General features: G+C 41.4%; 1 protein-coding gene across 4 annotated transcripts in view; it reads left to right on the forward strand.

Annotated features, from left to right (window-relative positions):
* cacna2d2a (calcium channel, voltage-dependent, alpha 2/delta subunit 2a) overlaps positions 1–12636 on the forward strand; it is a 178077-nt gene that overhangs the window by 142050 nt on the left and 23391 nt on the right. For all 4 annotated transcript variants that reach the window (XM_004548657.4, XM_012918484.4, XM_076884120.1 and 1 more), the window contains 5 exons: positions 3454–3504; positions 3835–3934; positions 5329–5490; positions 7019–7129; positions 7815–7893. In XM_004548657.4, the coding sequence (XP_004548714.3) occupies positions 3454–3504; positions 3835–3934; positions 5329–5490; positions 7019–7129; positions 7815–7893 (503 nt within the window). The remainder of the gene's footprint in view (positions 1–3453; positions 3505–3834; positions 3935–5328; positions 5491–7018; positions 7130–7814; positions 7894–12636) is intronic.

The raw sequence follows: 12636 nt of genomic DNA on the forward strand, positions 1-12636 counted from the left end.
TGGTCTATTACCACCATACAGTGATCCTTGCATGCCTAGTAGCCATTTCTATATGATATTTAATATTTTATGAGGTGTAATATTTTACTTAGCATCCTAGATGCAATGGACAGGTGTAATGAACAGGCTGAATTAAATTTGGGCTCACGAGGTGGACTCAGAAGGAGACCTTTCGCATTAGTTTATCTACTGTAATGAGCTGTTCACGGGTAAACAAGAACTGACACCTCGTCATATGAAATACATGTAGTAAAATACCCTCTGTCACTATTTCTGATGGGTCATTGTCTGTGGTAAAATATTGACCATAACTAAAAGAGAATGGACTGCTAGGACACAGGCCGAGATGTTGTGTCTGCTGGCTGGCGGTCCTGTCGCCGGGGGACAGAATGGGCGACAGGGCTCCGTTCAGCACCAGCCAGGCCCATCTGCTTGTCACCTGGCCTTGGCACGCAGGAGACTGGGTAATGACAGGGAAAGAATGGCATCAGTGGGCAGAAGCTGAGAGGTAATTACTGACTGGAATCCATGCAGAAACAACACATCTGGATCCATGAGTCAAAATGTGGAGAATTATATAGTAATACCGGCCTCGATTTATGATTTTTATCTGTCAGAACAGTAGAACGACGTATCAGCCCGGAGACTGAAACTTCTTGACTCCATTGCACTCTCTCTGATCCTGTTGCTCTCTGCTCAGAGGCATAGAGAAAATTCATTTGTACTTCAGGCACTGGAAAGGCTGAGAAAGAGAGGAGTGCTGATACACTAAGACAATCTTTGTGGAAGATCAGCCATGGCAGCACTATAGCTCCAGTGTTGAGTGACGCTATCCTTGCTCATGTGTTACTCTTCCTTACTCTATCACTGCGTGCACATTCTTCTTAAACCCCATTACTGCTGATCAATGCTGCCTCTCTCACAGTTAGGGAGAAACGATCTGCTTGAAAGTAATATTTTCTCGCCATATTTCACGTCCAGAACTCGCACGGTTTTCCATTGTGAGATTTTACATTGGTGCAGCTGAAGATGACCTATAATGACTAAGTAATAGAGGTCTGCATTGCATTGCAATTAACATTTAGCCCCCTTCAAAATAACTCCAAGACCCATTGAAGGACTATTCTCCTCTATGAGAAATAGACTGACCACAGAAGTTAATGAAATCCTGCAGTAGGTCTGTGTTCATCAGCCATCACCAAATGACCCTCGCTCAATCTCCAGACAGGGTGTCTCCATCCACGAGCCTGAGGGACTGGAGACGTGGGCCACATTCTGACCGAGTTTCGGTCCTGCATCGATGATCGCTTTCACAAACCCCTTCCGCTCAAAAGAAAGTGGTGGAGTCTCAGCCCCCCTGCCTCTGCCTCAAATTAAGATTTCAGTAATTAAATTGATAAAAGTCATGCATGCCAGCATGCCTCATGGTTCCAGGCCTGATTTCATACGCCACACACTTTTGGAGAGCTGTGGAAGTTCTACCTTTGATGTGGCATTCTTTATTATTGAAAATAATTGGTTTCTCCCTCCTCCTACTCCGCTCTCTCTCACTCTCTCTTTTATGCATGCATACATTTTGCCTATGCTCACTCTGGGCATGCTCAGTTAATCGACCTCACGGGCGACAGTGCTGGTACATCGCCCTGGTTCCATCTGGGAGGTTGCAGAGTAAGGTCCAGATCGTGTCTTAAAGTGGATTAGAACCCAGGCACTGTGATGGGTAGATGTCACTGCAGAATGGGTCAGAGGTCATTCTGCAGGTTGAAGTGGCGCCTGCCAGTGAATGGGAGCACTGGGACTTGCGGCGAGGCCTACCGAGGCTCCGCTGCTCTACCTCCACATCAGCTTGGCCGAGCATAAGAAAAGAGCCTCTCTGGCCCACAGGCAGCTGGCTTCTCTCCACACTCAGTGGAATGGCTGATTATCAGCTGTAAGAGACCCCTGATGATTACGCTGCCGAAGACGGCTGCTAACTGCTTGCCTGCTCGCTTCCCAGAATGTCAAACTAGTGCTCACATTTGAACCCCCCCACCCCACCACCACCACCACTCCAACCCCCACCGCTTCCCTCGTTCCAGCGCTCCACAGAAAAGCATATAATGTCCATCAATCTCAGCTCTCTTTGCATCAGTGGTAAATGTGAATTTAATTGCCGCTGGAAGAGACTGAGGGGATTTCAGATTTCCTTCTGTATGTCATCCTCTATCAACGCTGGACAGATGTTATGTGCGCGCCTCTTCCAGGACGCAAGTTGTCTGGGCAGCTAGCTCACTGCTGCGTCTGCCTTGTGGGCTTGTGTCGTGGCAGACGCACACATCAGAAAAGCCCTATTTTAGAAGTTGCTTTGCAGATGAAGCACAATGGTCTTAAGCTGCTTGTGCACCCCTCCCCCACCCCCAATAAATAAATAAAAATAAGAAACAAAGGGCCTGCCAGAGTAAATAATGTGGTTTGACGCCCAACTGATGAGTCATCAAAGGAACAGAACATCAGCTATCTTCTTTTACTGACAGCACTTAGCTCAGCACAGGCTCTCCACTGAGCAGGTCAACACTACTCAGGCTGCTCCTTTACAGTAAATATCAAGTGACTAAATATATTGCACGGTAGATTCCATGAGTCACAGTAGCATAACAGGATAAATAAAGATGTATTTTCTATGTGACTCCTACAATTATTTGATGAAATAATTATCAATGAAAGCTGCAAGATTACTAGCACTACAAAAACAAATTGTCTTGGAAATTTTAATGCTGTTGGAATTTAGTGACACAAAGTGTGATTTCATCTAAACTCTACTTGAAATTCAAGACTCCAGCAATCTCAGCACGTCTCCAGCACAGCTTATGGTGACCTGACTGATATCAATTTAAAAAAAAAAAAAGAACAACAAGAAACTTGCTCATCTATGTCGAAAGTAAAATAAATATCTGTAGCAGTAAAATAGTATGTCTGAATATCAAAACAACCTAGCCCTTGTAAAAATAGTAACTCGGCTACTGGTACTAATTAATAATTGAGTCAATCTTCTGGTGATACTGAATACATTTTTATTTTTCACAGGTCTTTTTAAAAGTGCCATCTTAAAAGGGGGTTGTGCAGATCAGTACAGCCAGTTGTACTAAATATGTTATTATACACTTAGTCTGTAAACTAGTAATTACTTTGTCTCACGCAGTAATTCTTTAGAGTGGGCATTGTTGTTCGGCAAAGAGGACTATCTGTGTTGAAGTCAGCTCGCAGAAGCTGTAGCCAACACTGAAATATATAACAACTTATTAACTCTTCTAAGCACATAAGCCTTTTCAGTATTCTGTAGCTTAAGTGGGCTGAGCCGTGGTTGCTCCATATTATGATGGCTCAGCTCATTGTGACTTTGGCTTCTTTTTAAAGTGCAATTTTCAGAGATTACGGGAACAAATTAAAGCCCATTCTTTGTCTCCCTTTGTCCAGGTATATCCAAGGTGCATCATCTCCAAAGGACATGGTCATCATTGTGGATGTGTGAGTGTCTCGCTTCTCTTTTAACCTTTTTTTTTTCTTCTGGTATGAGTGTGTGCCTCCTTTGAAGGGTGCTAGTGCCACCTGTTGGTCTGACAAAAGACCAAACATAAAGGAAGATTCATATTCTCCTTTTTTTTAGCTTTAATTACTTTTATGTTGGTCTTATTCCTAAATATGCATGTCATTTATTGAATACATGTCCAAATATGGAGTGATTTTCTAAGTATAACCCATAATTTTGATTTAAAAAGTAGACACGACCAAAAAATAAAAATGAAACGTCTGTCTATAACTTGAGCGTGCAAGTGCTTCGTTGCTTCTTTTCTGCAGGAGTGGGAGTGTCAGCGGACTCACTCTGAAGCTCATGAAGACCTCCGTAGTGGAGATGCTAGACACTTTATCAGATGATGACTATGTGAATGTGGCTAGTGTAAGTGGAAGCTTGCAGACCACATTTGCAGTGAACACAAATACGAATCTCTTCGGAAAACAACATCAACACAAATATTTGTGGCACTCATTAAGCAGGTGGTACTCAAGCAGGGAGTTAGTAAGCTGGTCATTCAGCTCCCAGTTGTTGTGGAAACCATTCTCTTTCCTCATTACATTGTCTGCTTGTCCTCCCTCACTGCTGTCCCTGTAGGATTGAGGCCGTCTACTTATTACCAAGTTTTCTATTGAGACTTATGTGTAGGGGAACCTTAGTGTTATTCTATATTGCAGGGCCGATAACACATAAACACACACACACGCACAGAAACACGTCCTCTTGCTCGGTGTGGTGGCTCTGTTTGTCAACTCCCTTCAGTAATCCCTCATAATCCATTGCTCTTAGCCACTGTATGCCTCTAAATCCCAGCTCTAAGAGCAATAAATGAGCATGGTAATCTGGGTGGGAAAGCATCTGATTTTCCCCTTATAAATAAAAAAAAAGTGTGGGCTTAGAAAAACTTGCTCTGAATTCCTTCCAAACCCAAAATGCATTAAAAAAAATACAAATGAACCAAAAGTAATCATCTGGTTTCACTTGTAAGGGCTTGTATAATTAGTTATAATAATATATGGTAATGTATTAGCACATGTGACAGATTAATTTTGTCTTGATCATATGGCGCAGATTAGAATAGAATAGAATAGAATAGAATTCAACTTTATTGTCATTGCACATGCACAGGTACAGGGCAACGAAATGCAGTTTGCATCCATCCAGAAGTGCTTTAGTGATATAGATATTACAATATATATTAGCAATAATATAGATATGTAAGATTCTGCTTTCCCTAACATTTGAAGAAGCAGCACTGTAATTCTGTCTGTCTTTGTCTGCCAGTTTAAATATGACATGATACCGACCTAATGAAAATGCCATCTTTTCTCTCATGTAGTAGTTTACATCAATCTGTCCTGAAAACATTAATTGATTCTGAAGCTGACCTTCGAGAAGAAACATCATTTGAAACATGCTATTACAAACATGCTGCTAATAGCGCGCAGAGATGCCACACACACGAGCACGAGCACATGCATATACACAGGTTTAGGCTAATTTGGTAGATGAGATGAGACAGATTATATTACCTTGGCTGGGTTTCTGTTCAGTGTAATGCACTGACGTTTCAGGTGCACCTGTTCTTGGTGTGGAAAGTTGTAATTACCAGTGTTTACTGCCAGCCAGGAGCAGGGTAGCTTACATCTGCACACACCCACGTCTGCATCCTGTCTCCATGAACTGTGCACACATGCATACGTTACATAGAAATATGCACTTTTACAACTGTTTTTTAAACGGGCAAATCATTCAATTCTTCTTATGTCTCCTTCCAGTTCAATGAAAAGGCCGTTTTTGTAGTTGATTGCTTCAGGACTTTGGTCCAGGCCAACGTTCGTAACAAGAAGATCTTCAAGGAAGCCGTCATGCGTATGCAAGCTAAGGGGACCACAGATTACAAATCTGGCTTCACATTCGCCTTTGAACAGCTTCTCAATGTAAGAGCCAACAAGCCTTTCAGGGAAAGGCGATCCTCGAGCGCCTTGTTTGTCTGTGGCTGACGTTGCTGTCTAATCCAATTAATAAAACAGAATTTACAGTGATAACACAAAGCTGACAGTGAGTGGCTGAGGTTTGCGTAAGACATTTCCAGAGGGCTGTCAGTGTTGAAGGCAAGTCTGATTATAACTGCGGTAGCAATGGAGTGACGCTAGCTTTTTCAGCAGCCAGCACCGTGGCGAGGTCTGTCAGCAGCAGGGATCCACGTGCTCCCGACACAGGTGCTGCCTCAGCTCCGTATGCTGCTGTGTATTTTAGGAGGCTGCCACCCTAATGGGCTCTGATGGGATGATTGATGAGCGCAGCCCAGAGGATATCAGCCACAGACACTTTATATTCCTCTGGTGGGCTCGGAGGCATGGAGCCAAGTGATCTCCCCTCCATACCCGCACCCTCACAACTTCCCTTTTGCCGGCAGAATGAGAAATAAAAAGGGCCCTTTTAATCGCTGTCTGTAGATGACTCACTGCCGTGATTGGAGACAAAAGCACAATAAAAATATGTAATTGTCGCAATATTATTTGTCTTTATTAGAATCTTGTCAGATTGACTTGCTGCTGGTCTGCATATCAATGACAGCTGCAGTGCAGGAGGGTGGCGGGGACTATAATGCCAGTGAAAATGTTTTCGAGACAACCAGATTTAATGCTAGAATAAGGTTGTATACTTAAGATGCAATCCTAAAATTACGCCAATGTGAAGAAGCCTTTGGCTGCCAAGTAAGAAATCTATAAATGTTTCAGTAAAGCAATGAGTGGATTAGAGGAGGTTTTTTTAAACAGATGAAGGAAAAAAAGAAAAAATATAGAAGAATTAATACATGAAGAGGAAGGGAATAATAGATACGAGTACTGGTCGGATTTGATCACATATGGACTCTTATTCAGAACTCTTGGTTTTACAATGATGGGCAGTGGAGCGGGTTGTTTAGCAACTGAAAGGTTAATGGTTCGATTCCCACTTTCTCTAGTGAATATGTTGAAGTGTCCTTTATAGTTTGATTTTGAGAAGGGGAATGTTTTAACCTAAAGCACAATCTTTTCCAGAACTTAATCAAGTAGCTTTAGTGGTTGAAACTCAACCACAAAAGGAGTGAAAATGAAATCAAAGAGCGAAAGAAACACAAACCGCAGCGCCCAGGTCAGATTTACACCCCTGGCAATATACTATCCCATCAGTGTTAAACTGTTTAATAACCATTTACAATGTTTTATAAACCTCATTTCCAGCTTTACAATATCTAGCAGCTCAAATATATGGTTTAAAGACCAATTATTAACCAATTACTAAGCACATTGTAATCATTTTGTTGTTAACATAACTAAAGCTAATTAAGTACTTGTAATTATTGCATTGGGATCATACAGTGGATATGTTTTAGTAGCTTGCCCCTTTACTGCTGCATTTTTTAGCATATCTCCCTGCCTTGTTTCCCTTTATCTTCTCATTTTGTTTCTTGTGCCACAGGAGAGCAATGCCCCAAGGGCCAACTGCAATAAGATGATAATGATGTTTACAGATGGCGGGGAGGATCGCGCACAGGAAATCTTTGAGAAGTACAACTGGCCCAACAAAACAGTGAGTTTGTCCCTATGAGGATGTTATCTGTTCAGCCCAAGAGATCACGCATCTCTAGAAACAGCCTTTTCTCTCCCTGTTTCCATTGTTTTCTGCTGACATTGTCTGAATATAGCATAAACAGATCTTTTAGCTAGACAGTCAGACATGCCAAGCCTTCCAATCTGTGCATATAAAGTGCTCTCCAAGCTTCTTCACTCCCATTTGTTTTGTTTTTTAAATCTCCTTAGTCTTTCTTCAACTCGCTCCTCTCTCGCATTCCTTCCCTCTTATTTCGTCTCTTTTGTTGTTTAGCTGCTGGTGTTAACAGCTCTGACCTGCTGACTAATTAGCCACTTTATCATCAGAGCCTGTAATATTACAGCCAGTAGATACTCCACTAGTAGCTTGTTGTCACTTCCACCCTTCATTTCCCTGATTTCATAGTTCTACCATTATTCATTACTCTGCGGTTCCTTCATGACGAATGCTGTCATATAGGATTAATCTGCAGTTTCACTTCTGTATCACTGTCGTCTACTGTTGGAGATGTTTGTGAGGTCAGTCAGTATAGTTTATGTACATGATGCTGACTTTATTGCCAGTAAGTAAGTTTGTGGATTATTGTCAGTTACTTTTTTATTTATATATATATAAATTTCCTTGATGTGATTCGTCTCTTTTATCTGTTGTTTTCGTCAATCAGGTTCGTGTTTTCACTTTCTCTGTTGGCCAGCATAACTACGATGTCACCCCTTTGCAGTGGATAGCATGCGCCAATAAAGGTAAGTGGAGAAGTTCATACTTGTATGCAAAGTCTAAGAAAAGGGAATGATTTGTGTCACCCATTAATCACAGTGTAGGCATCTACATACTTGATGTGTGCTTGAAAACATGCAGTGCCGTGATTATACATCCACCACATGCCCTCGAATCAATATAATGCTATTTATTAGAGCACTTTTGGACCCTGATGAATGATATTGTCTTAGTCAAGCCATTCTGAGGGGGGAAGTGTAAAAAAAAAGAAAGCAAGAAAATAGCTAAATTTAGCGTGCCTAGTTTATTTTTCAGAACTTCCATGCTGTAATTATTTATACAGATAGGCTGTGTCCACTTGTTTGCAGAGCACAATTCAAAATACAGAATGCCTCTGTAAACTTATTACTGAAAGTTATATGAAAAGTGTGTTAAATGATCGTTTTTAGAATAATTAGGGTGCTGTTCTTGCCAAAGAGCTAACATGTCTAAACAGAACATCTACAGGGAATGAGACTGTGGGGAAGTCTGAACTTTCCATGTTGTGAGGCGATACTTCTTACTGTTAAACTAAAATTCTGAAAATAAATTTGGTGTATTATGTGTAGAAACCCTTGTATTATAATGAAACTGTCAAAATTGTATTACCTTTCAATTCTGTTTTTTTCTATGAAGTAAACTGGGAGATTTTTTTTAGCTTTTAGTTTAAAATAGAATAGAGAGACAGCATTGAAACTACCAGCATCATCCTAAACCAGCTGTGGTTTAGGAGGTCTGGTTGGTGGTTTGGTCCCTCTAGTCTGCATGTAGAAGTGTTCTTGGAGAAGATATTGAACCCTGATTTTCCCCGATCCACCCATCAGAGTGTGAATGTGTGAATATTAGGTTTAAAGCACTTAGGCATAGAAAAAGGCACTTGTATGAATGGGTGAATAAGGCTTATCGTGAAAAGGCTTTGAGTGCTCAACTAGAGTGGAAAGTGCTTTACAAGTACCATTGCACCAAAAGTCTGTTTATCTGTGAATTCTGTTACAAAAGTTATTACACATGCTGTTCACAGTTTTTGGATTTCACAAGATTTTAAAAGAAAACTCCACACGGCTTTCTTTCTTTCCCTCTTTGGTCCTGGGATAATGAAATACAAACTGCCTGAAGATGTAAACCCCTGAAAGCTTGTCGGCTGACCTCAGGAGTGCGTTGGTGTACAATTAGCAATTTTCACAACCATATATTGGAACAACAGATTTCCGTAAGAATCTGCTTTGGCAGTCATCAAACCACTAAGCAAAGGACTTTTCCTTATGAGAGGGCACAAAATTGCGCAATTACGCCTTACAAAAGAAAGCCTGATGAGTACAAGCAACACATTCTTTATTCAGATGAAGCAAAAAGCCATTTGTCTGGATTTCAGTGTTTGGTGTGGACCTGGCAATGAATGCCAGAGTGACTGCATAGGTCTGACCTTGAAACATGGAGGTGGGAGCATGTTGATATGGGTCTGCAGTAATGCCAGAGGTTTAGAGGAGGTGGCGTTTGCAAAGTGAGCTCACTCAAATGCAGAATAAAGAGTGGGCTCGTAGTGTCAAGAAGCTTGGCAAAAGACACAAACAATCGCACATCTTTTGTTTGTTTTTTTCAAGAAAAGTGAACTATGACTTAGCCAAGTATGTCTTCTGACGTGAATCCAACAGAACACCCACATCTGGAGAACTTAAAGTGCAACCCCTGCAGCAAAGAGGATCTGAAAAGAAACATCTGTGAATAATGGCAGAACATCTCTTCACAGATTTGTGCCAGACTGATATCATGCAGAAAATATTTAAGCATGGGTGCACTGACTTGTGTTGTTGTTCCTTAATTAGTTAAAAGATGAATTAGTCAAGTAAATATTCAGTTATTTAAGAATAAATGGTGTAATTAATGAGATTAACGTTATTAACCCTCTCAAGGCAGGTGTTGCAGATTTGCAACAGTTAAAAACTAACAACCTGATTACCCCACATACATATTTTATGAGTTCTTTTTACTCAGAAGTACCACTGCAGGACTTGGTTGTGCATTACCAACAAAAAGTTTAATTTGAGCCCCAAGGGTTAATGTTGTCCCAGACCTTCGTCAGTTTTGTTATACATTGTGTATACACAATCACAAAATTTGGCTACTTCACCCATAGTAATCAAAAACCAAGCCTGATATTTTTTGATAGCACCTTAAGGGTCCCTTTCTGACCACCAGTGCTTAACAAATTGATATTGCAGAAAGTCCAAACTTCCACCTTTTACATCAAACTGAGCCAATTTAGGCAAGGATCGTCATTGCTGAAGGGAGCTGGATCTCTAGCTATAGCCCAGAGATGTAGAGGAGGTGACATTTATAAAAAGGCCGTTTTCAGCTAAATCGGTCGCAGTATCCAATCCCGAGTGCTTCACGGGGTTGTGCACCTTGAACTTTTCCTGCTGGGTCTCAGACTGTCGACACAGAGTTCTGCTGTAACATCCACTGACGACTGAGGAAACAAAAACTCAGCTCACAGGAGCTGAAAACCCAGCAGATTGAAAATCTGGAGTTTTTTGTTTTTTTTACCAGAACCAGTAGCATCTTGGTAGATTTGACTCCCTCCAACAACATTGTTTCCCCAGAATTGGAATTAAAGTTAATGCGTCACTGTTTTGATGGGAAATACTTGAAACAATCCAAAAACACTAAGAGCTAGAGCATTGCCCCAGGAGACTATAAGTTCAGTATGACAGTGCAACTTTGTAATCACACGTTGTCACTTTTATTTTTTAGACCCTGTTGATTTAACCTGTTGCCTTGCAGCAGTGATAAAAAGGTGTCCACCGGGACAGTGTGACTTCACATCCGAACCCAACCACGCCCATCAGTGATGCTCACTGTGCTCTGAAATAAAACAGGTTTAAAGCTTTCAGAAAGATAAGGTATTAAGACACTGCCTTCCATCTGTTGTTGAGTTGCTTTAAAATAATGTCTTCTGGCATATGATGCTGAGATCAGCAGCCCTGAAATAACCCAGCAAACAGGCAGCTCTGCCTCTGACCCTCAGTCTGACAGCCCACATGACTCAGCTGGTCTTCCTGTGAGCTACTTTGTCTTCATGCATCTCATCTTGACTTAGCTCATTTGTCTCCAGCCTAGTTTGCTGTTGTTGTCGAGCTCACTCTTATGTTTTTAACCCGCTTCTCTTTTGGCCTGTTGTGGTTTGTTTAATTTTGTTTCTCAGTGTTGTGATTTATCTGAAACTGCTCCTTTATGTGGCCTTTAGTTGTGTGCCGATTAGCTTATTGCCAGTGAAGCCACGTGCTTCAGAAGTATCTCCCCAGAAGTTGTTATTAATTAGCAGGAGGAGTCTGGTAGCAGGATGATTACCATGCCATCTCCCTGTCAGGCTGGGGAAAGTCCAGGATTATGCCTCTGTGCCAACAAGCTCTCCTCTGTTCATGACTGTAGTGATTACCATGCTACTAAAGTCTATGCTGGCATAAGACAATAGTGTTGACACACAAGCCTCAATGGAGCTGTCCTCTCGTATCTTCAGTACTTATTACTCTTTGGTATCTCACTCCAGCAGAGCTAGCTCCCTGACACTTCCAGGCCCTAACCCTTCACCCATGACACACACACACACACACATTCGACAAACCACATTAATGCACACCAACAAGCACAAACATGCACAACTAGGGCACTTGAAGATGCTAGTTGTTGCCTCACTTGAGCTGCAATCCCATTCTAAGAAGAAAGCAACCTCTCTGTGACTCTGAGGACAATGGGACCATTTCGGCATGCTCTCACACAGTGTAACAAAATCCAAAACAGAAAAGAAAGTTATCTCCAAAAAACAGGTGAAGTCGAGGATACAAACAGCAAACGTCACATGCCGCGCGGGTGATCCTAATACTCCCACAAAAGTGTTGAATTTAATCCAAAGTTAGAAGTACAATATTCCACAAATCATAATGCCCACCACCAAGAGAAATAAAATCAATTACACCATGAAATTAGGTGCACGGGTTTACTGGGTAAACTTCAGTTTAAATACTTTGTCTCAGTAAAAGCATTAAGGAAACTGGATGTCATCAGAAAGCTGTTTATTCTGTTCTTCTGAGCAGGAGATTGCATTCTTCTTTACACAGTAAAAACTATCAGGCCCAAAAGAAGTCACCACCTCGATTTAACTAAGAAAACAGGAGAAGACGAGCCTTCCATTGAATAATTACTGCAGTGGTTAATATGTTTGGGCTGGCAACAGTTTGGGTTATTTAAACCCGAACTGATGCAGTGAGTAACTTCTCATTACTTAAATATGTTGGAAGGCACATTGGAAAGATGTTATTCCATTTTGGAAGCTTCACATTATCAGCAAAGAAAACATCTAAGGGCATTACTGAAACTACAAAACAGGGTTAAGACCTGTTCAGTGAATTATTGAAATCTGGAAAGATACTGTGAACCATCATCTGTGAGGACGGCTGGAAAAATGTCTCGAATGATTGTGATCGCGAAACTACACGACTATAATGAATAACCAGGTTTTTGTCATCAGTGGATTCTTTTTCTTCCCTGATGGATATATTCCAGGAGAACAAAACCAGGATTCATCAGGGTCAAAGTGGGACAGAGACATAATTTCACCCATGGATTGGCCACCAGAGTCCACTGAAAATGTTTAAATGTGCTGGGGAAGACTTTACGCGGTGGTCTGACTCTCGCATCATCAATACAAGAGCTATAGACAGAAATAAATGTTG

This window comes from Maylandia zebra, linkage group LG5 (assembly GCF_041146795.1).
Source record: "Maylandia zebra isolate NMK-2024a linkage group LG5, Mzebra_GT3a, whole genome shotgun sequence".
Lineage (NCBI taxonomy): Eukaryota > Metazoa > Chordata > Actinopteri > Cichliformes > Cichlidae > Maylandia > Maylandia zebra.